This window comes from Panulirus ornatus, chromosome 13, assembly GCF_036320965.1.
Source record: "Panulirus ornatus isolate Po-2019 chromosome 13, ASM3632096v1, whole genome shotgun sequence".
Lineage (NCBI taxonomy): Eukaryota > Metazoa > Arthropoda > Malacostraca > Decapoda > Palinuridae > Panulirus > Panulirus ornatus.
Window position 1 is genome coordinate 43,065,041 of NC_092236.1, and position 25,972 is coordinate 43,091,012.

General features: G+C 41.7%; 1 protein-coding gene across 1 annotated transcript in view; it reads left to right on the forward strand.

The window, feature by feature from the left end:
* The window catches only part of Pdrg1 (Pdrg1 prefoldin-like subunit), an 80,500-nt gene extending 59,268 nt beyond the window's left edge, over positions 1–21,232 (forward strand). Inside the window, exon 3 of the mRNA XM_071668762.1 lies at positions 19,907–21,232. Coding sequence (XP_071524863.1) covers positions 19,907–20,070 — 164 coding nt within the window. The 3' untranslated portion in view covers positions 20,071–21,232. The remainder of the gene's footprint in view (positions 1–19,906) is intronic.
* Positions 21,233–25,972: the final 4,740 nt, after the last annotated feature.

Genomic DNA, 25,972 nt, shown 5'->3' on the forward strand with positions numbered 1-25,972 from the left:
ACGCCTTTCACTCTCCTGCATGTTCGGGCTCCGATCACTCAAAATCTTTTCCACTCCATCTTTCCACCTCCAATTTGGTCTCCCACTTCTCCTCGTTCCCTCCACCTCTGCCACATATATCCTCTTGGTCAGTCTTTCCTCACCCATTCTCTCCATGTGACCAGACCATTTCAAAACACCTTCTGCTCTCTCAACCACACTCTTTTTATTACCACACACCTCTCTTACCCTATTATTACTTGATCAAACCACCTCACACCACATATTGTCCTCAAGCACCTCATTTCCAGCATATCCACCCTCCTCCACACAACTCTATCTATAGCCCACACCTCACAACCATATATCATTGTTGGAACCACTATTCTTTCAAACATACCCATTTTTGCTTTCCAAGATAATGTTCTCAACTTCCACACATTCTTCAACGCTCCCAGAACTTTCACCCCCTCCCCCACCCTATGATTCACTTCTGCTTCCATGGTTCCATCCGCTGCCAAATTCACTACCAGATATCTAAAACATTTCACTTCCTCTCGTTTTTCTCCATTCAAACTTACCTCCCAATTGGCTTGTCCCTCAACCCTACTGCACCAAATAACCTTGCTCTTATTCACATTTACTCTCAGCTTTCTTCTTTCACACACACTTTACCAAACTCAGTCGCCAGCTTCTGCAGTTTCTCACCGGAATCAGCCACCAGTGCTGTATCATCAGCGAACAACAACTGAGTCACTTCCCAAGCTCTCTCATCCACAACAAACTGCATACTTGCCCCTCTTTCCAAAACTCTTGCATTCTCCTCCCTAACAACCCTATCCATAAACAAATTAAAGAACCATGGAGACATCATGCACCCCTGCCGCAAACCAACATTCACTGAGAACCAATCACTTTTCTCTCTTCCTACATGTACACATGCCTTACATCCTCGATAAAAACTTTTCACTGCTTCTAACAACTTGCCTCCCACACCATATATTCTTAATACCTTCCACAGAACATCTCTATGAACTCTTATCATATGCCTTCTCCAGATTCATAAATGCTACATACAAATCCATTTGCTTTTCTAAGTATTTCTCACATGCATTCTTCAAAGCAAACACCTGATCCACACATCCTCTACCACTTCTGAAACCACACTGCTCTTCCTCAATCTGATGCTCTGTACATGCCTTCACTCTCTCAATAAATACCCTCCCATATAATTTCTCAGGAATACTCAACAAACTTATACCCTTGTAATTTGAGCACTCACCTTTATCCCCTTTGCCTTTGTACAATGGCACTATGTAAGCATTCCGCCAATCCTCAGGCACCTCACCATAAGTCATACATACATTAAATAATCTTACCAACCAGTCAACAATACAGTCACCCCCTTTTTTAATAGATATCCACTGCAATACCATCCAAACCTGCTGCCTTGCCGGCTTTCATCTTCTGCAAAGCTTGTACTACCTCTTCTCTGTTTACCAAATCATTTTCCCTAACACTCTCACTTTGCACACCACTTCGACCAAAACACCTTATGTCTGCCACTCTATCATCAAACACATTCAACAGTTGAAACTTTCAAAATACTCACTCCATCTCCTTCTCACATCACCACTACTTGTTATCACCTCCCCATTAGCCCCCTTCACTGATGTTCCCATTTGTTCTCTTGTCTTATGCACTTTATTTACCTCCTTCCAAAACATCTTTTTATCCTCCCTAAAATTTAATGATATTCTCTCACCCCAACTCTCATTTGCCCTCTTTTTCACCTCTTGCACCTTTCTCTTGACCTCTTGCCTCTTTCTTTTATACATCTCCCTTTCATCTGCATTATTTCCCTGCAAAAATCGTCCAAATGCCTCTCTTTTCTCTCACCAATAATCTTACTTCTTCATCCCACCACTCACCACCCTTTCTAATCTGCCCACCTCCCATGCTTCTCATGCCACTAGCATCTTTTGCACAAGCCATCACTGCTTCCCTAAATACGTCCCATTCCTCCCCCACTCCTCTTATGTCCTTTGTTCTCAACTTTTTCCATTCTGTACTCAGTTTCTCGTGGTACTTCCTCACACAAGTCTCCTTCCCAAGCTTACTTACTCTCACCACTCTCTTCACCCCAACATTCTCTCTTCTTTTCTGAAAACTGAATACTTCCCACGTATTCCCTGCGTATTGTAGAGGGTGACGAAAGGGAACAGGAGTGGGGGGGCTAGAAACCAACCCTCTTTGTATTTTAACTTTCTAAAAGGGGAAATAGATGAAGGAGTCAAGCGTGGAGTGCTCATCCTTCTCGAAGGCTTATATTGTTGTGTCTAAATTTGTGTGGACGTTATCAAGATGAGAAAAAAGGAGAGATAGGTAGTATGTTTGAGGAAAGGAACCTCGATGTTTTGGCTCTGAGTGAAAGGAAGCTCATGGGTACAGGGGAAGAGTGGTTTGAGAATGTTTTGTGAGTAAAGTCGGGGTTTGGTGAGAGTACAAGAGCAAAGGAAGGAGTAGCACTACTCCTGTCATAGGAGTTGTGGGAATATGTGATAGAGTGGAAGAAAGTAAACTGTAGATTGATATGGGTAAAACTGAAAAGTTGACAGTGAGAGGTGGGTGATTATTCTTGCCTATGCTCCTGGGCATGAGAAGAAAGATCATGAGAGGCAAGTGTTTTAAGAGCAGCTGAGTGAGTGTGTTAGCAGTTTTGATGCACGAGACTTGGTTATAGTTATGGATGATTTGAATGCAAAGTTGAGTAATGTGGCAGTTGAGGGAATAATTGGTGTACATGGGGTGTTCAGTGTATTGAATAGAAATGGTGAGGAGCTTGTAGATTTGTGTGCTGAAAAAGGACTGGTGATTGGGAATACCTGGTTTAAGAAGAGAGATATACATAAGTTTTTTTTTTTTTTTTTTTTTTTTTTTGCTGTCTCCCGCGTTTGCGAGGTAGCGCAAGGAAACAGACGAAAGAAATGGCCCAACCCACCCCCATACACATGTATATACATACGTCCACACACGCAAATATACATACCTACACAGCTTTCCATGGTTTACCCCAGACGCTTCACATGCCTTGATTCAATCCAATGACAGCACGTCAACCCCGGTATACCACATCGCTCCAACTCACCCTATTCCTTGCCCTCCTCTCACCCTCCTGCATGTTCAGGCCCCGATCACACAAAATCTTTTTCACTCCATCTTTCCACCTCCAATTTGGTCTCCCTCTTCTACTCGTTCCCTCCACCTCCGACACATATATCCTCTTGGTCAATCTTTCCTCACTCATTCTCTCCATGTGCCCAAACCATTTCAAAACACCCTCTTCTGCTCTTTCAACCACGCTCTTTTTATTTCCACACATCTCTCTTACCCTTAGGTTACTTACTCGATCAAACCACCTCACACCACACATTGTCCTCAAACATCTCATTTCCAGCACATCCATCCTCCTGCGCACAACTCTATCCATTGCCCACGCCTCGCAACCATACAACATTGTTGGAACCACTATTCCTTCTAGCATACCCATTTTTGCTTTCCGAGATAATGTTCTCGACTTCCACACATTCTTCAAGGCTTCCAGAATTTTCGCCCCCTCCCCCACCCTATGATCCACTTCCGCTTCCATGGTTCCATCCGCTGCCAGATCCACTCCCAGATATCTAAAACACTTCACTTCCTCCAGTTTTTCTCCATTCAAACTCACCTCCCAATTGACTTGACCCTCAACCCTACTGTACCTAATAACCTTGCTCTTATTCACATTTACTCATAACTTTCTTCTTCCACACACTTTACCAAACTCAGTCACCAGCTTCTGCAGTTTCTCACATGAATCAGCCACCAGCGCTGTATCATCAGCGAACAACAACTGACTCACTTCCCAAGCTCTCTCATCCCCAACAGACTTCATACTTGCCCCTCTTTCCAAAACTCTTGCATTCACCTCCCTAACAACCCCATCCATAAACAAATTAAACAACCATGGAGACATCACACACCCCTGCCGCAAACCTACATTCACTGAGAACCAATCACTTTCCTCTCTTCCTACTCGTACACATGCCTTACATCCTCGATAAAAACTTTTCACTGCTTCTAACAACTTGCCTCCCACACCACATATTCTTTATACCTTCCACAGAGCATCTCTATCAACTCTATCATATGCCTTCTCCAGATCCATAAATGCTACATACAAATCCATTTGCTTTTCTAAGTATTTCTCACATACATTCTTCAAAGCAAACACCTGATCCACACATCCTCTACCACTTCTGAAACCACACTGCTCTTCCCCAATCTGATGCTCTGTACATGCCTTCACCCTCTCAATCAATACCTTCCCATATAATTTACCAGGAATACTCAACAAACTTATACCTCTGTAATTTCAGCACTCACTCTTATCCCCTTTGCCTTTGTACAATGGCACTATGCACGCATTCCGCCAATCCTCAGGCACCTCACCATGAGTCATACATATATTAAATAACCTTACCAACCAGTCAACAATACAGTCACCCCCTTTTTTAATAAATTCCACTGCAATACCATCCAAACCTGCTGCCTTGCCGGCCTTCATCTTCCGCAAAGCTTTTACTACCTCTTCTCTGTTTACCAAATCATTTTCCCTAACCCTCTCACTTTGCACACCACCTCGACCAAAACACCCTATATCTGCCACTCTATCATCAAACACATTCAACAAACCTTCAAAATACTCACTCCATCTCCTTCTCACATCACCACTACTTGTTATCACCTCCCCATTTGCGCCCTTCACTGCAGTTCCCATTTGCTCCCTTGTCTTACGCACTTTATTTACCTCCTTCCAGAACATCTTTTTATTCTCCCTAGAATTTAATGATACTCTCTCACCCCAACTCTCATTTGCCCTTTTCTTCACCTCTTGCACCTTTCTCTTGACCTCCTGTCTCTTTCTTTTATACATCTCCCACTCAATTGCATTTTTTCCCTGCAAAAATCGTCCAAATGCCTCTCTCTTCTCTTTCACTAATACTCTTACTTCTTCATCCCACCACTCACTACCCTTTCTAATCAACCCACCTCCCACTCTTCTCATGCCACAAGCATCTTTTGCGCAATCCATCACTGATTCCCTAAATACATCCCATTCCTCCCCCACTCCCCTTACTTCCATTGTTCTCACCTTTCTCCATTCTGTACTGAGTCTCTCCTGGTACTTCCTCACACAAGTCTCCTTCCCAAGCTCACTTACTCTCACCACCCTCTTCACCCCAACATTCACTCTTCTTTTCTGAAAACCCATACAAATCTTCACCTTAGCCTCCACAAGATAATGATCAGACATCCCTCCAGTTGCACCTCTCAGCACATTAACATCCAAAAGTCTCTCTTTCGCACGCCTGTCAATTAACACGTAATCCAATAACGCTCTCTGGCCATCTCTCCTAGTTACATAAGTATACTTATGTATATCTCGCTTTTTAAACCAGGTATTTCCAATCATCAGTCCTTTTTCAGCACATAAATCTACAAGCTCTTCACCATTTCCATTTACAACACTGAACACCCCATGTATACCAATTATTCCCTCAACTGCCACATTACTCACCTTTGCATTCAAATCACCCATCACTATAACTCTTGTCTTAAGCACTTTATTTACCTCCTTCCAAAACATCTTTTTATCCTCCCTAAAATTTAATGATATTCTCTCACCCCAACTCTCATTTGCCCTCTTTTTCACCTCTTGCACCTTTCTCTTGACCTCTTGCCTCTTTCCTTTATACATCTCCCTTTCATCTGCATTATTTCCCTGCAAAAATTGTCCAAATGCCTCTCTTTTCTCTCACCAATAATCTTACTTCTTCATCCCACCACTCACCACCTTTTCTAATCTGCCCACCTTCCATGCTTCTCATGCCACAAGCATCTTTTGCACAAGCCATCACTGCTTCCCTAAATACGTCCCATTCCTCCCCCACTCCTCTTATGTCCTTTGTTCTCAACTTTTTCCATTCTGTACTCAGTTTCTCGTTGTACTTCCTCACACAAGTCTCCTTCCCAAGCTTACTTACTCTCACCACTCTCTTCACCCCAACATTCTCTCTTCTTTTCTGAAAACTGAATACTTCCCACGCATTCCCTGCGTATTGTAGAGGGTGACGAAAGGTAACAGGAGCAGGGGGGCTAGAAACCCTCCCCCCCCTCTTTGTATTTTAACTTTCTTAAAGGGGAAATAGAAGAAGGAGTCAAGCGTGGAGTGCTCCTCCTTCTCGAAGGCTTATATTGTTGTGTCTAAATTTGTGTGGACGTTATCAAGATGAGAAAAAAGGAGAGATAGGAGATGGAGTGAGTATTTTGAAGGTTTGTTAAATGTGTTTGATGATAGAGTGGCAGATATAGGGTGTTTTGGTCGAGGTGGTGTGCAAAGTGAGAGGGTTAGGGAAAATGATTTGGTAAACAGAGAAGAGGTAGTGAAAGCTTTGCGGAAGATGAAAGCCGGCAAGGCAGCAGGTTTGGATGGTATTGCAGTGGAATTTATTAAAAAAGGGGGTGACTGTATTGTTGACTGGTTAGTAAGGTTATTTAATGTATGTATGACTCATGGTGAGGTGCCTGAGGATTGGCGGAATGCGTGCATAGTGCCATTGTACAAAGGCAAAGGGGATAAGAGTGAGTGCTCAAATTACAGAGGTATAAGTTTGTTGAGTATTCCTGGTAAATTATATGGGAGGGTATTGATTGAGAGGGTGAAGGCATGTACAGAGCATCAGATTGGGGAAGAGCAGTGTGGTTTCAGAAGTGGTAGAGGATGTGTGGATCAGGTGTTTGCTTTGAAGAATGTATATGAGAAATACTTAGAAAAGCAAATGGATTTGTATGTAGCATTTATGGATCTGGAGAAGGCATATGATAGAGTTGATAGAGATGCTCTGTGGAAGGTATTAAGAATATATGGTGTGGGAGGAAAGTTGTAAGAAGCAGTGAAAAGTTTTTATCGAGGATGTAAGGCATGTGTACGTGTAGGAAGAGAGGAAAGTGATTGGTTCTCAGTGAATGTAGGTTTGCGGCAGGGGTGTGTGATGTCTCCATGGTTGTTTAATTTGTTTATGGATGGGGTTGTTAGGGAGGTGAATGCAAGAGTTTTGGAAAGAGGGGCAAGTATGAAGTCTGTTGGGGATGAGAGAGCTTGGGAAGTGAGTCAGTTGTTGTTCGCTGATGATACAGCGCTGGTGGCTGATTCATGTGAGAAACTGCAGAAGCTGGTGACTGAGTTTGGTAAAGTGTGTGGAAGAAGAAAGTTGAGAGTAAATGTGAATAAGAGCAAGGTTATTAGCTACAGTAGGGTTGAGGGTCAAGTCAATTGGGAGGTGAGTTTGAATGGAGAAAAACTGGAGGAAGTGAAGTGTTTTAGATATCTGGGAGTGGATCTGGCAGCGGATGGAACCATGGAAGCGGAAGTGGATCATAGGGTGGGGGAGGGGGCGAAAATTCTGGGGGCCTTGAAGAATGTGTGGAAGTCGAGAACATTATCTCGGAAAGCAAAAATGGGTATGTTTGAAGGAATAGTGGTTCCAACAATGTTGTATGGTTGTGAGGCGTGGGCTATGGATAGAGTTGTGCGCAGGAGGATGGATGTGCTGGAAATGAGATGTTTGAGGACAATGTGTGGTGTGAGGTGGTTTGATCGAGTGAGTAACGTAAGGGTAAGAGAGATGTGTGGAAATAAAAAGAGCGTGGTTGAGAGAGCAGAAGAGGGTGTTTTGAAGTGGTTTGGGCACATGGAGAGAATGAGTGAGGAAAGATTGACCAAGAGGATATATGTGTCGGAGGTGGAGGGAACGAGGAGAAGAGGGAGACCAAATTGGAGGTGGAAAGATGGAGTGAAAAAGATTTTGTGTGATCGGGGCCTGAACATGCAGGAGGGTGAAAGGAGGGCAAGGAATAGAGTGAATTGGAGCGATGTGGTATACCGGGGTTGACGTGCTGTCAAGTGGATTGAATCAAGGCATGTGAAGCGTCTGGGGTAAACCATGGAAAGCTGTGTAGGTATGTATATTTGCGCGTGTGGACGTATGTATATACATGTGTATGGGGGGGGTTGGGCCATTTCTTTCGTCTGTTTCCTTGCGCTACCTCGCAAATGCGGGAGACAGCGACAAAGTATAATAAAAAAAAAATAAAAGGTAGTATGTTTGGGGTAAGGAACCTGGATGTTTTGGCTCTGAGTGAAAGGAAGCTCATGGGTACAGGGGAAGAGTGGTTTGAGAATGTTTTGTGAGTAAAGTCAGGGTTAGGTGAGAGTACAATGGCAAAGGAAGGAGTAGCACTACTCCTGTCATAGGAGTTGTGGGAATATGTGATAGAGTGGAAGAAAGTAAACTGTAGATTGATATGGGTAAAACTGAAAAGTTGACAGTGAGAGATGGGTGATTATTCTTGCCTATGCTCCTGGGCATGAGAAGAAAGATCATGAGAGGCAAGTGTTTTGAGAGCAGCTGAGTGAGTGTGTTAGCAGTTTTGATGCACGAGACTTGGTTATAGTTATGGATGATTTGAATGCAAAGTTGAGTAATGTGGCAGTTGAGGGAATAATTGGTGTACATGGGGTGTTCAGTGTATTGAATAGAAATGGTGAGGAGCTTGTAGATTTGTGTGCTGAAAAAGGACTGGTGATTGGGAATACCTGGTTTAAGAAGAGAGATATACATAAGTATACGTATGTATGTAAGGAGAGACTGAGTACAGAATGGAAAAAGGTGAGAACAATGGAAGTAAGGGGAGTGGGGGAGGAATGGGATGTATTTAGGGAATCAGTGATGGATTGCGCAAAAGATGCTTGTGGCATGAGAAGAGTGGGAGGTGGGTTGATTAGAAAGGGTAGTGAGTGGTGGGATGAAGAAGTAAGAGTATTAGTGAAAGAGAAGAGAGAGGCATTTGGACAATTTTTGCAGGGAAAAAATGCAATTGAGTGGGAGATGTATAAAAGAAAGAGATAGGAGGTCAAGAGAAAGGTGCAAGAGGTGAAAAAAAAGGGCAAATGAGAGTTGGGGTGAGAGAGTATCAGTAAATTTTAGGGAGAATAAAAAGATGTTCTGGAAGGAGGTAAATAAAGTGCGTAAGACAAGGGAGCAAATGGGAACTTCGGTGAAGGGCGCAAGTGGGGAGGTGATAACAAGTAGTGGTGATGTGAGAAGGAGATGGAGTGAGTATTTTGAAGGTTTGTTAAATGTGTTTGATGATAGAGTGGCAGATATAGGGTGTTTTGGTCAAGGTGGTGTGCAAAGTGAGAGGGTTAGGGAAAATGATTTGGTAAACAGAGAAGAGGTAGTGAAAGCTTTGCGGAAGATGAAAGCCGGCAAGGCAGCAGGTTTGGATGGTATTGCAGTGGAATTTATTAAAAAAGGGGGTGACTGTATTGTTGACTGGTTGGTAAGGTTATTTAATGTATGTATGACTCATGGTGAGGTGCCTGAGGATTGGCGGAATGCGTGCATAGTGCCATTGTACAAAGGCAAAGGGGATAAGAGTGAGTGCTCAAATTACAGAGGTATAAGTTTGTTGAGTATTCCTGGGAAATTATATGGGAGGGTATTGATTGAGAGGGTGAAGGCATGTACAGAGCATCAGATTGGGGAAGAGCAGTGTGGTTTCAGAAGTGGTAGAGGATGTGTGGATCAGGTGTTTGCTTTGAAGAATGTATGTGAGAAATACTTAGAAAAGCAAATGGATTTGTATGTAGCATTTATGGATCTGGAGAAGGCATATGATAGAGTTGATAGAGATGCTCTGTGGAAGGTATTAAGAATATATGGTGTGGGAGGAAAGTTGTTAGAAGCAGTGAAAAGTTTTTATCGAGGATGTAAGGCATGTGTACGTGTAGGAAGAGAGGAAAGTGATTGGTTCTCAGTGAATGTAGGTTTGCGGCAGGGGTGTGTGATGTCTCCATGGTTGTTTAATTTGTTTATGGATGGGGTTGTTAGGGAGGTAAATGCAAGAGTTTTGGAAAGAGGGGCAAGTATGAAGTCTGTTGGGGATGAGAGAGCTTGGGAAGTGAGTCAGTTGTTGTTCGCTGATGATACAGCGCTGGTGGCTGATTCATGTGAGAAACTGCAGAAGCTGGTGACTGAGTTTGGTAAAGTGTGTGGAAGAAGAAAGTTAAGAGTAAATGTGAATAAGAGCAAGGTTATTAGGTACAGTAGGGTTGAGGGTCAAGTCAATTGGGAGGTGAGTTTGAATGGAGAAAAACTGGAGGAAGTGAAGTGTTTTAGATATCTGGGAGTGGATCTGGCAGCGGATGGAACCATGGAAGCGGAAGTGGATCATAGGGTGGGGGAGGGGGCGAAAATCCTGGGGGCCTTGAAGAATGTGTGGAAGTCGAGAACATTATCTCGGAAAGCAAAAATGGGTATGTTTGAAGGAATAGTGGTTCCAACAATGTTGTATGGTTGCGAGGCGTGGGCTATGGATAGAGTTGTGCGCAGGAGGATGGATGTGCTGGAAATGAGATGTTTGAGGACAATGTGTGGTGTGAGGTGGTTTGATCGAGTGAGTAACGTAAGGGTAAGAGAGATGTGTGGAAATAAAAAGAGCGTGGTTGAGAGAGCAGAAGAGGGTGTTTTGAAGTGGTTTGGGCACATGGAGAGGATGAGTGAGGAAAGATTGACCAAGAGGATATATGTGTCGGAGGTGGAGGGAACAAGGAGAAGAGGGAGACCAAATTGGAGGTGGAAAGATGGAGTGAAAAAGATTTTGTGTGATCGGGGCCTGAACATGCAGGAGGGGGAAAGGAGGGCAAGGAATAGAGTGAATTGGAGCGATGTGGTATACCGGGGTTGACGTGCTGTCAGTGGATTGAAGCAGGGCATGTGAAGTGTCTGGGGTAAACCATGGAAATCTGTGTAGGTATGTATATTTGCGTGTGTGGACGTATGTATATACATGTGTATGGGGGGGGGGTTGGGCCATTTCTTTCGTCTGTTTCCTTGCGCTACCTCGCAAATGCGGGAGACAGCGACAAAGTATAATAAATAATATAAATAAATAAATACGTATGTAAGTAGGAGAGATAGCCAGAGAGCATTATTGGAGTATGTGTTAATTAATAATCCCGGGATAGAGATACTTTTGGATGCTAATGTGCTGAGAGGTGGAACTCGAGGGATGTCTGATAATTATCTTGTAGAGGCGAAGGTGAAGATTTGTTGAGATTTCCAGAAAAGTAGAGAAAATGTTGGGATGAAGAGAGTGGTGAGAGTAAGTGAGCTTGGGAAAGAGATTTGTGTGAGGGGGTACGAGAAGAGACTGAGTGCTGAATGGAAAAAGGTGAGAGCAAAGGATGTAAGCGAATGTGGCAAGAATGGGATGTACATAGGAAAGCATTGATGGCTTGCATAAAAGAAGCTTGTTGCATGAGAATTGTGGGAGGTGGGCAGGTCAGAAATGGTAGTGAGTGGTGGCATGAAGAAGTGAGATTATTAATGAAAGAGAAGAGAGAGGCATTTGGACGATTTTCGCTGGGAAAAAGTGCAAAAGACAGGGAGATATATAAAAGAAAGAGGCAGGAGGTCAAGAGAAAGGTGCAAGAGGTGAAAAAGAGGGCAAATGAGAATTGGGGTGAGAGAGTATCATTAAATTTTGGGGAGAATAAAAAGATGTTTTGGAAGGAGGTAAATAAAGTGTGTAAGACGAGAACAAATGGGAACATCGGTGAAGGGGGCTATTGGGGAGGTAATAACAAGTAGTGGGGATTTGAGGAGATGGAGTGAGTATTTTGAAGGTTTGTTGAATGTGTTAAATGATAGAGTGGCAGATATAGGGTGTTTTGTTTGAGGCGGTGTGTGAATTGAGAAAGGTTCAGGGAGAATGATTTGATAAACAGAGAAGAGGTAGTGAAAGCTTTGCAGGGTATTGCAGTGGAATTTATTAAAAAGGGAGGTGACTGTTGTTGTTGACTGGTTGGTGAGAATATTCATTGTATGTATGGCTCATGGTGAAGTGCCTGAGGATTGGCAGAATGCATGCATAGTGCCATTGTACAAAGGCAAAGGGAATAAAGGTGAGTGTCAAATTGCAGAGGTATAAGTTTGTTGAGTATTCCTGGGAAATTGTATGGGAGGATATTGATTGAGAGGGTGAAGGCATGTACCGAACATCAGATTGGGGAAGAGCAGTGTGGCTTCAGAAGTGATAGAGGATGTGTGGATTAGATGTTTGCTTTGAAGAATGTATGTGAGAAATACTTAGAAAAACAAATGGATTTGTATGTAGCAATTATGGATCTGGAGAAAAACAAATGGATTTGTATGTAGCATTTATGGATCTGGAGAAGGCATATGATAGAGTTGATAGACATGCTCTGTGGAAGGTATTAAGAGTATATGTGGGAGGCAAGTTGCTAGAAGCAGTGAAAATTTTTATCGAGGATGTAAGGCATGTGTATGAGTAGGAAGAGAGGAAAGTGATTGGTTCCCAGCGAACGTCGGTTTGCGGCAGGGGTGCGTGATGTCTCCATGGTTGTTTAATTTGTTTATGGATGGGGTGGTTTGGGAGGTGAATGCAAGGGTTTTGGAGAGAGGGGCAAGTATGCAATATGTTGTGGATGAGGGCATGGGAAGTGAGTCAGTTGTTGTTGACTGATGATACAGTGCTGGTGGCTGATTCGGGGGAGAACCTGCAGAAGTTGGTGACTGAGTTTGGTAAAGTGTGTGAAAGAAGAAAGTTGAGAGTAAATTGAATAATAGCAAGGTTATTAGGTACATTAGGGTTGAGGGACGAGTTGATTGGAAGGTAAGTTTAAATGGTGAAAACTGAAGGAAGTGAAATGTTTTAGATATCTGGAAGTGGATTTAGCAGCAGATGGAAACATGGAAACAAAAGTGAGTTACAGGGGGAGGGAGGGAGCGAAGTTTCTTGGAGCATTGAAGAATGTGTGGAAGGTGAGAACATTATCTCGGAGAGGGAAAATGGGTATGTTTGAAGGAATAGTGATTCCAACAATGTTATATGGTTGTGAGGCATGGGCTATAGATAGGTTTGTGCAGAGGAGGGTGGATGTGTTGGAAATGAAATGTTTGAGGACAATACATTTGGTGTGAGGTGGTTTGATCGAGTAAGTAATGAAAGTGTAAGAGAGATGTGTGGTAATAAAAAGAGTGTTATTGAGAGAGCAGAAGAGAGTGTGTTTAAATGGTTTGGACACATGGAGAGAATGAGTGAGAAAAGATTGACAAAGAGGATATATGTGTCAGACTTGGAGGGAAGAAGGAGTAGTGCGAGACCAAATTGGAGATGGAAGGTTGGAGTGAATAAGATTTTTTGAGTGATCAGGGCCTGAACATAACATAGGGTGAAAGGTCTGTGTGGAATAAGAGTGAATTGGAATGGTATGTTATACATGGGTCGACATGCTGTCAGTGGATTGAACCAGGGCATGTGAAGCATCTGGGGTAAACCATGGAAAGGTCTGTGGGGCCAGGATGTGGAAAAGGAGCTGTGGATCTGGTGTATTACAACTGACAACTAGAGACTGAGTGTGAACGAATGTAGCCTTTTTTGTCTGTTCCAGGTGCTGCCTCGCTGGGAGAGGGGGGGTGCTATTTTGTGTGTGGTGGGGGTGGCAATGAGAATGGATGAAGGCACCAAATATGGATATGTATATGTGTATATATGTATATGTCTGTGTTTGTATATGTATGTATGTGTTGAAATGTGTATGTCTGTACATTTGCGTGTGTGGGCGTTTATGTATATACATTTGTATGTTGGTGGGTTGGGCCATTCGCCCATCTGTTTCTTTGCGCTACCTCGCTAACGCGGGAGACAGTGGTCAAGTATGATGAATAGATAAATAACATATATATACATAAACGTCTACATACTCACATATATATATCAACATATAGATACATACACATACAGAGATATTACATACATACACATGTACATATTCATACTTGCTTGCCTTCATCAATACCTGTTGCTACCCTGCCCCACAGGAAAATAGCATCACTATCCCCTGCTTCAGCGAGGTAGTGCCAGGAATATATACAAAAGGACCACATCCATTCACATTCAGTCTCTAGCTGTCGTGTAATACACTGAAACCACAGCTTCCTATCCACATCGAGGCTACTTAGACCTTTCCATGGTTTACCCCAGACGCTTCACATGCCCTGGTTCAGTCCATCAACAGTACGTCGACCCCGGTATGCCACATCATTCCAATTCACTCTATTCCTTGCATGACTTTCACCATCCTGTATGTTTAGGCCCCTATCGCTCAAAATCTTTTTCACTCCATCTTTCTGCCTCTGATTTGGTCTCCCACTTTTCCTTTTTCCCTCTACCTCTGACACATATATTCTATTTGTCAATCTTTCCTCTCTCATTCTCTCCATATGTCCAAACCATTCAACACACCCTCTTCTGCTCTCTCAACCATACTCTTTTTATTTCCACACATCTCTCTTACCCTTACATTACTTACTTGATCAAACCACTTCACACCACATATTGTCCTCAAACATTTCATTTCCAAAAAATCCACCCTATCTATAGCCCATGCCTCGCACCCATATAACATTGTTGGAACTACTATTCCTTCAAACATACCCATTTTTGTTCTTCAAGATAACGCTCTCTCCTTCCACACATTCTTCATTGCTCCCAGAACCTTCTCCCCCTCCCCCACCCTGTGACTTGCTTCTGTTTCCATGGTTCCATTCACTGCTAAGTCCACTTCCAGATATCTACAACACTTCACTTCCTCCAGTTTTTCCCCATTCAAACTTACATCCCAATTAACTTGTCTCTCAACCTTACTGAACCTAATAACCGTACTCTTATTCACATTTACTCTCAACTTTCTCTTTTCACAGACTTTTCCAAACTGTCACCAAACCTCTGCAGTTTCTCACACGAATCAGCCACTAGAGCTGTAACATCAGCGAACAACAACTGACTCACTTCCCAAGCCTTCTCATCCACAAAGACTTTATACTCGCTTCTCCAAAACTCTTGCATTTACCTCCCTAACCACCCCATCCATAAACAAATTATACAACCATGGGGACACCACACACCCCTGCCGCAAACTGACATTCGCTGGGAACCTATCACTCTCCTCTCTTCCTATGCATACACATGCCTTACATCCTTGGTAAAAACTTTTCACTGCTTCTAGCAACTTACCTCCCACACCATATACTCTTAAAACCTTCCACAAAGCATCTCTATCAACCATATCTTATGCCTTCTCCAGATCCATGAATGCTCCCTACAAATCCATATGCTTTTTAAGTATTTCTCACATACATTCTTCAAGTCAAACACCTGATCCACACATCCTCTACCACTTCTGAAACCACACTGCTCTTCCCCAATCTGATGCTCTGTACATGCCTTCACCTTCTCAATCAACACCTTTCCATATAATTTCCCAGGAATACTCTACAAACATGTGCTTCTATTGTTTGAACACTCACCTTTATCCTCTTTGCCTTTGTACAAAGGCACTGTGCATGCATTCTGCCAATCCTCAGGCACTTCACCATGGTCCATACATACAATGAATATCCTTGCCAACCAATCAGCAACACAGTCACCATCTTTTTTTTAATAAATTCCACTGCAGTACCATCCAAACCCTCCACTTTGCCAGATTATATCTTCTGCAAAACTTTCACTTCCTCTTCTCTCTTCACCAAATCATTCTCCCTGACCCTCTTACTGTGTACCCCACCCCAACCAAAACACCCTATATCTGCCACTCTATCATTGAACACATTCAACATACCTTCAAAGTACTCCATCTCCTTCTCACTCAGTCACTTTCTGTTATCACTTCCCCACTTGCTTCCTTCACTGATGTTCCCATTTGTTTTCTTGTCTTCTGCACGTTATCCTTCCAAGGTGCATTGTATGAGGGCAAATGGGGAGGCATGCCTGACTATTCATAGTAGATACAGTCTTCCTTGAACAGCATTTCTGCTTGGAGTGAGGGTCTATTATCACATTGCTAATCAGGAACTTCCTTATCATATTGTTAACCCAAGCATAATACTGTATCCTGTTGGCTTTTTTTTTTTCTTCATTTTGGGTCTTTGTTAGCTCTTTTCAGGATATAAGAGAGATATCTACAAGGTACAGCTGTTTCATGATTGGCCAAAGCTGTGAGTGGGGCTTGGCACCATGTATCTTGAATTTCTTTTTAGGAAACTATGATGCTTCCAGTAATTTTTTGATCTACATGCTGATGGCATAGGAGAGAGGGTATGTGGATAATATATTGGTGGCTTATGGGTGCTTGTTCTCCATATGAGTGGTATTTAGGTTACTAGAAGGTGCCTTCATGTGTACCATCAACAGAAGGTAAGGCAAGGGTGGTGTATCTCTCTGCACTGTATTCCTGATGGCCTTACCCTCCAGGAACTCCCTCCTATACAAATTGCTAGTTTTACTTGATAAACTTATGCTTCTGTAATTCGAACACTAACCTTTGTTCCCCTTGCCTGTATACATTGGCACCATACATCCTTCTGCCGATCCTCAGGCACCTCTATTAATCATACATAGACTGAAAACCCCAACTAACCTATCAACAACAGTTACTGCATTTCTTAAATTCAACAGCAGTACCATCCATTCCAGTTGGACTGCCACATTTCATCTTATGTAAGGCTTTCATCACCTCTTGTCTCTCCACTAAATCACTTGCAATGACGCACTTCACATACCTTCCCAACCCAAATACCCTACATCTGCCACCCTATCATCATACAAATTTAACAGTCCTTCAATATACTCACTCCATCTCACACCAGTTACCGCTTCCCCGTTAACCTCTTCACTGATCTCATTTTTGATCTCACACTATTCACCTACTTCTAAAACAGCTCATTCTCCATGAAGTTTGCTGATACTTGATTACCCCAACTCTCATTTGCCCTCTTTTTAGTCCCTGCACCTTCCTCTTGGATTTCCTGCTAGTTTTCTCTTACTATATTTTTATATTTTATTATACTTTCTCGCTGTCTCCTGCGTTAGCGAGGTAGCGCAAGGAAACGGACGAAAGAATGACCCAACTCACCCACATACACATGTATATACATACATGTCCACACACACACACATATACATACCTATACATCTCAATGTATACATATATATACACACACAGACATATACATATATACACATGTACATAATTCATACTGTCTGCCCTTGTTCATTCCCGTCGCCACCCCGCTACACATGAAATGACAACCCTCTCCCCCCTGCATGTGCACGAAGTAGCACCAGGAAAAGACAACAAAGGCCACATTCGTTCACACTCAGTCTCTAGCTGTCATGTAATAATGCACCGAAACCACAGCTCCCTTTCCACATCCAGGCCCTACAGAACTTTCCATGGTTTACCCCAGACGCTTCAGATGCCCTGGTTCAATTCATTGACAGCATGTTGACCCCGGTATATCACATCGATCCAATTCACTCTATTCCTTGCACGCCTTTCACCCTCCTACATGTTCAGGCCGCGATCACTCAAAATCTTTTTCACTCCATCTTTCCACCTCCAATTTGGTCTCCCACTTCTCCTCGTTCCCTCCACCTCTGACACATATATCATCTTTGTCAGTCTTTTCTCACTCATTCTTTCCATGTGGCCAAACCATTTCAAAACACCCTCTTCTGCTATCTCGACCACACTCTTTTTATTACCACACATCTCTCTTACCCTTTCATTACTTACTCGATCAGACCACCTCACACCACATATTGTCCTCAAACATCCCATTTCCAGCACATCCACCCTCCTCTGCACAACTCTATCTATAGCCCATGCCTCACAACCATTTAACATTGTTGGAACTGCTATTCCTTCAAACATACCCATTTTTGCTTTCTAAGATAACGTTCTCGACTTCCACACATTCTTCAACACTCCCAGAACTTTTTTCACCCCCTCCCCCACTCTATGATTCACTTCCTCTTCCATGGTTCCATCCGCTGCCAAATCCACTCCCAGATATCTAAAACACTTCACTTCCTCAAGTTTTTCTTCATTCAAACCACTTCCTCTAGTTTTTCTCCATTCAAACTTACCTCCTAATTGACTTGTCCCTCAACCCTACCGTACCTAATAACCTTGCTCTTATTCACATTTTCTCTCAGCTTTCTTCTTTCACTTACTTTACCAAACTCAGTCACCAGCTTCTGCAGTTTCTCACCTGAATCAGCCATCAGCGCTGTATCATCAGCGAACAACAACTGACTCACTTCCCAAGCTCTCTCATCCACAACAAACTGCATACTTGCCTCTCTTTCCAAAACTCTTGCATTCACCTCCCTAACAACCCCATCCATAAACAAATTAAACAACCGTGGAGACATCACGCACCCCTGCTGCAAACCAACATTCACTGAGAACCAATCACTTTCCTCTCTTCCTACATGTACACATGCCTTACATCCTTGATAAAAACTTTTCTCTGCTTCTAACAACTTGCCTCCCTCACCATATATTCTTAATACCTTCCACAGATCAACTTTATCATATGCCTTTTCCAGTTTTCTCTTATACGTTTCCCAGTTATTTGCACCCCTTCCTCGTAAGTACTGCTCATACACCTTCCTTTTCTCTGGTATTTACCCATTCTCATAAGCCTATTTCCCACCTTCAAGTTACCACATATCATCCCACCAGTGTCTCCCCTTTCCCATATGCCCACCTCCTACCTTCAAGTTTCCATGTGCTTCTCTTGAACATGTCAGCAATGCTTCCATAATTTCCTCCCATTCCTCTCCCTCACTCCCCTAATTTTCTTTCCTCTCAGCTTTTGCTATTCTTCAACTAACCTCTTCTAGTATTACTTCACACAAATCTTTTCCAAGCTCACTTACTTCCACTACCCTCCACTCACTCATTTCCATTTTTTCAGAAACCTTTGCAAGTCTTCACTCACTTCCATCAAGTAATGTTTAGACATTCCACCAGCTGCTCACCTCAGCACATTCACATACTAAACCACATATATTCAGTCACCAGTTCTTTTTCAGCATGCATCTCTATAAGATGTTCACCACCTCCATTTACCATACTGAACACCCCATGCCCCCACATTTTACCCGCAACTGCCACGTTACTCAGTTTTGCATTCAAATCACTTATTACTATTATTCATACCCAGTCTCTTGCTTCAAAACTACTGACATTCTTAACTGCTCTTAAACCACTTGTTTCTCTTCATTGTCTTTCTCGTGGCCAGGTATGCACATAGCATTAATAATAGAGATTGTATTTGCTAGCTTGGTCCAAGAAAAGAAATTTCATAATTACAAATATCCCAACAAATTTTTGAGGCTATTCCTGTTTAAAGTTGTGTTCATGTGTAAAGTAGTAAGAAATGTTCAGCTTCTATCAATTGTGCCAGTTACTCGAAAAGAGACAGAAAAACTACCAGTCTTGATATAAAACTGGGCATGTTGCAGTGATATGGTGGTGGATGAGGTCTTGGCAATATCAGTAAAGTGTTTTATTTTTTATTTTGTACATCAATAAACATTATATATGCTAATTCTATTAACATTTACAATTTATTTTCTGTTATGAAAACTAATCCTAGGTATCCAGTAACATTTGGTACATTTTGAAGGAGATTTTCTCCCATAGAAATGTATCTGGTTTATATTGAAAGTCATTGAAGAAGAATGACTGTCAGCTTATGAAATATTGATTTGAGAATTATTCTTCAAGAATGTAAACCATTTGTAGATAGAGGTATGGATGAATTGATTTGTTCAGTAAGCATTATTTTGATCTCGTGTCACATCAAAGCAAAATAAACAGTGTTGATGTTGTTGAGTTCAAAAGATTTTCAATAATTTATTAAATGATACCCTTGATTTCCCGTAGAACAAAAGCAGCTGGACACAGAAATCAACAACCTGCGTAATGGTCTTCGCAGCAAAGTCAATCACCTGAATGACTTAGAATGTAAGGAAAAGACAATTGGAACAAACCTGAAATCTCTGTCTCCAGAAGAATGGAATGCTGTTAGACAGGTCTTGGGCAAATAAAGTTTGAAGCTTTTTCACTAAATTCTTTTATAGACTTATGAAAATCAGTATGTTGTGTTTGTAACTTCTTTAGTTCTATCTCTCTATCAATCTATCTATATTACTAATGCCTGTTTCTAAATGGAACTCCCTCAAGGGGATGGCCATAACTAGTGAACTCCAGTGCCACTTCTTATCCTTTAGTGCCTCACCCTTAACAGGCCACTGGCAGAGGGCAACTCTCACGATTGTTTGCAGAGGCTCTTACCTAATGTTCCTACCTACTACTTCTACCTATGTTTTTTTAGCTAATGCTCCTGCCTTAATGTTCCTACCTACTACTATGTATTGCTCCTACCATTTTGCTAAAAGGCATAGCTAGTGCACAGTGCTCACTGCTAGAAAATCGTGTTATGAAGATTAAAGTTGTGTGAGTTGTGTTGTCATATTATGTTTGACAAGGAGTGATTGTATGTTTGTAGACAGAATGTCAACAGTCCATGTGTGCATAAGATAGAGGAAAGACAGCTACCTGGGAGTGCAACTCGACAACCACTGAATTTCTGGTTATGCAGTTGTCATTAACCCTCCTGACACCCAGGTGGGTGGGAAGTACTGGTACCACTCAGTCATTGGCTGCTCACCAATTACTACCCACTTCTTTAGTTCTTCTTCTATAAAGAAACAATAAAGACAAACATGTTTCATTATCAATTTTTTTTATCGTTTATGAACGAATGATTAAGAAATCATATTAGTACAACACTAAAGACAATGAATCAGCTGTCACTAACCCTTCTGATATCCAGGTGGGTAGTACTAGTGATATACCTCCCTGGTTGTTGGGTGCGTACTAACTTATACTTACTTCTTTATTTCTTGTTCCATAAAGAAACAGAATAAAGAGAAACATGTTTCATGATCAAATCATTTTTTATCATTTATAAAAGAATTATTAAAAAATCATATTAGTATAACATTGAAGACAATGAATCAGAAATATTGTAGATGGCAAATAATCATTGAATCATGTGAATTGTTTATAAATGTTCTTTACTGTATACTTGCAAACTACTAGATATAGGTCATGGCCAACTACTTGATGTAAGTTATGTTAAATATACTCTCAAAGTTGTACACAGCTGTAATAAAGATTGCATGCTACATTATTGAATATCTCAGAGAGAGGACCATATCATTAACCTAAATGGAGGAGAAACCATGAAAATGAGAGATAGCATTTTTTCAGGGAAAAGAGGTTTTGTGTAACAAACGTCTTAAATTTCTGCAAGAGCGCAAGCTCAGGTCTAAACCAATGAGAAAGCGGAATGGATTGTGTGTCTGCTCTACCAGAAGCCATTTGATGCTACCCAACATAAGAGGATGGTGAAGAAGCTGGGTCTCCAGACGGGTAAAAGGGAAAGACTCCTTCAGTGAATGAATTATCTTTGTGGAAGCAAACAGAGGATGCATGTCAGGAAAACCTTCTTGAAATAGGTTGAGGTCACCAGTGTCATGTTCCAAGATCTGTTTTGTTTTTTATTTGTGTATCTGATATGTGCAAATGACTTACTAGAAGGACTGGATCTGAACACATTTGGTGTTGGTGCCAAAGTCATGAGGGTAGTATATGGGGATAAAGACAAACTCAAAAAGTAAGTTTGATCCATGGATGAAATTCAGTCAGAGTAAATTTAAAGTAATGTAACCTGACCCCAGAATCCCACTCTAGAAAAGAATTAAAGGAGGAAAACTCCGTTGGCAAATGTTTTTAAGACATTCATTAAATGGATATGTAAACATTCAGCAAGCTTTTCACTTTCTGCATTGGACAAGACTAGAATATGCTTCTCAAGTGTGATCAGTGGACTTGTAGAAGTACAACGAACTAATAGAGACGGTGCTGAGGAGGGCAACTATAGTGTAACCACTCTAGAAAAGAATTAAAGGAGGAAAACTCCGTTGGCAAATGTTTTTAAGACATTCATTAAATGGATATGTAAACATTCAGCAAGCTTTTCACTTTCTGCATTGGACAAGACTAGAATATGCTTCTCAAGTGTGATCAGTGGACTTGTAGAAGTACAACGAACTAATAGAGACGGTGCTGAGGAGGGCAACTATAGTGTAACCAGATTTAAGAGACATGAGTTGTGGGCAAAGACTAGAAAGAGGAGTGAGGGTACTGGTGATAGGCTGTTGACAGCAGTAGCACAGGGTGATACAACTGCTGTGACTCAGGAGCGTTAATTAAGGTGGTGCCCAAAACCATCTTACAGGCTCCATGTCAGGATTGCTAGTCTTTCTTATTGTTTCTTCAAAATGGGAGTATTGGGTTAGTCCTTCCATCTCTTTGCAATCACTATATACCTACGTAAACATCATTTATTTTCTTCACATAAGTCCTCCTGCCATTTCCTCTCGGCACAAACCTAGAGACCATAGTCCCAAGCATCATGCGATGCTAAGAATCTAGATTCCCACCTCTCCCTCCCATGACCTTTCCCACTGTGATGGACCTGTCCCTTTTTGTACTCAATACACTAATATTCATAGTCTTAAGTATCCTTTTTTCAGTTGAACATTCTATCTACTATGTCTCCTACTACCTTACATCCTTCCGAGATGCAGTTTCTAATCGATACTCTCTAGCCCCATTCTCATATCCACTCATAATTCTGGTTCAAAGATGGTGTCTGTGTACTCCATCAACACACCTGTTGCATGCCTCGAAGACTTAGAGTCCCTGAAATGAAGTTATCTGGCCCAAGGTCTTTCTCCCAGTTACCACACTTTTCCTTTTTTTTTATGTCAACTGCTCTCCTAATCTACAAACTTCATATCTTTCTTCGGCAATCTAAAGTCTTTCCATGAGGCTGTAACATTCTCTCATCCATAAGGTGAGATCCTTTACATAGGGGATATCAACATATACCATAGGGAAGGGTTGAATTCCCCCCATATGAATAATAGTTGATTGAAGCCCTCATGTTCTCAGTGGTCTAGTGCAAAGTATCAACCACCCCACCCATATTCCTGACTGCTGTGACCACTTCTTAATATTCTAAAACCTTTTCATTTTCAATCCTTCATTCTATAGCTGCACAATCTTGCTTCTAATTGGTTCATCTGACCACACTCTCATAGATGCATTTATTTTAATAGCACCTTCCCCTCCAGCAGCAGCTTCTAAACATGAATATTGGCACCTCAGCAAAGCAGACTATTGGCAATAACTTATGAAAATTCTTTTCTGATTTTCCTTTTGTAAATTCGTTTCTTATATCGTGATGCTGCTATGTCTGCGAAATGTATAACAAAGGTTAAGTGTTGTAGGATTTATCCTTTATTTATTTTGCTTTGTCGCTGTCTCCCGCGTTAGCGAGGTAGCGCAAGGAAACAGACAAAAGAATGGCCCAACCCACCCACATACACATGTATATATATACACATCCACACATGCAAATATACATACCTATACATCTCAACGTATACATATATATACACACAGACATGTACGTATGTAGGAATACAAGCATTTATCTCCTCTTCCTCGAGGTTAGTGTTGTGGAAATGTAAACATTTATCCCCTCTTTCTCCAAGACGACTTCTTGCAACCCATGGTTCAACTGTTCCTGTTCTGTGGCCATTCAGGCTAGTTAAAACTCTCCTTCCTCTGACTCCCATTCATCAGTTATCGCTTCCTGTAATTATTGCAAGTATGTTATCTATGAGGTAAAGCTTTCCTTTATTCAAGGACAGTGCAATAATTCCTCCTTTTCATCCAATGATGGGCCTATCTGGTCTTTAGCAAAGGGAATTACTTCACCTTTCCTTCACTTTTCTGTTTCTTCTCTACCTCTTCCTAATCATATGCCCCTCCTTGTAATCTCTTTTCGAAATGTCTTAGAAGTGCTTCTTTCTCTGGACACAAACAAAGCTTACAGCCAACAGACCAAATGGAGTGCTGCTCATGGATAACTAAAGTAACTTGTCATTGCTAGACTCCACAGGCAAGCTAACTTATTTCCAAAATTTCTTCGGTTCTGGAAACCTATTCGAAAACCAGACAGACTCTGAACTGGTCTATAGTTTTGCTGTTGTTCACACTACATTTACTTGTGAATTACATATTCTACTCTCGAGTGTCGAGATGATTCGGAAATTACTTTGGAGCATTGTAAGCACCAATCGTGGTCTAATTTGATGGATTTTGACAATAGTGTTACCCCTCGATTTTCTAGTCCGATGACTTGGTATGAAGTGGTTTTCACCCCTCAATTTTGGGGATTTGGAGAAGGTACTACAGGTCAGAACCCAGACTCAATTACCAACTTTACTGTAGGGAATCCATTAGTGCAACAGTTGTCAACATTTTCCTTCTACAATACATATTCTGGAAACATCTTTTACACACTACTTGGGACGAAAACTTTTCGATTTTTGTTTCCACCTAAACAGCCTAAGGGTGTGGGATATAGAGAAACCATCTCAAACTGCAGAGGAAAACCTAAAGAAGGCATGAATCCAACCTAGGGAAAACAAACCTTTGAATAAACGCTCACGTTTATTTAAATATAAAACTTGTCCCTGCAAAGTGTTGCTGTATTCCTGCCTATCGTTGCTTTGGTCTTCCATTGCTTAAAGACGGAGCGGTGGTCGAGGTGCGGGACTGCCAAATCATGAGGTAAATGACTCCAACCTGATGGATGAACTAATTGGTTTGGTTGCCCACAACAATTCGAGAATCTTTTCGAAACAGTTCCTTAATCCCAATATGGTTCCATCAGTATTATAACCGTTTCGAACGATCAGCGAATTTTGTTGAGTTTGGTTGAAAATTGCTTTTCCGAAGCGCTTGTCAACAGTGCAGGAAATTTAACTCTAAGATGGAGGCTCGACCACTAAATCAAACCTCGAGAGTCGTCACCATGGATCAGTTGTAGCTTTAGCATTCAGTACGCCAAATAACTTATACAACTGACGTCCATTACAAACTAAAGCATAGCTGGATGAAGCCAAGATACTTATCCGTGGTAGGGTCGCCCGATTCGATACGTCCGACATCAGTTAGTTGGGCTATTTGGCCTTCCCGTCAGATGTTCAAAGTCATTGACGTCGTGTGCGTCAGGTTCAACATCCATTAACTGCAAGATTTTTTTTTTATCACAACCCATTACGTCCACCATCACCAAATCCGGGTATTCCATATCAATACACACATTCCATTCCGACCATCATTTCCACGTCCTGGTATTCAACTTCCGTATCCACAGCCCAATTCCACCCCGTCCATCATGCCACATCCGAGTATTCAACTTCCATATCCACACCGCCAAAATCCACCACGTCCATTATTTCCACATCCGGGTATTCAACTTCCATATCCACACAATCAAACACCAGTCTGTCAACCATCGCCACCTCAAAATATCGATTTCCATATCCACACAGCCACAATTCATGTCAAACTCATCGATATATTCGACTCCCATCACCTCCACAAAGGAGAATCTTCCTACCTGCACGGTGAACATTATATATAAGTGTTTGAGGAAAGGTTGAGGGAGCTTGCAGAACGGAGCAGAGATGTGATCCATTATAGATTTTAGAGCAAAGTTACGTAGGGCAAATACCACACCCATCATAGTACACAGCCATCCTAAGCATCGCTTAAATTTTTTTTTTAAATCTTAATTTCAGTTGTATATAAAAACATCGATAGTTTACATATTACAGATCATATGAAATAAGATTGATCGAATTTTGATAGAACGGGCATGGATTAGAAAAGGAAATGTTAAGTACGATCTTGAGCCACCACATAACGAAAATTTGGGGTCTCGTGGTCCTTTAGCCGTGCAATAAAAGTGTTGATGGAATAAACACAAACATCACCTTTGAACCGCAATTGTGAATGGAG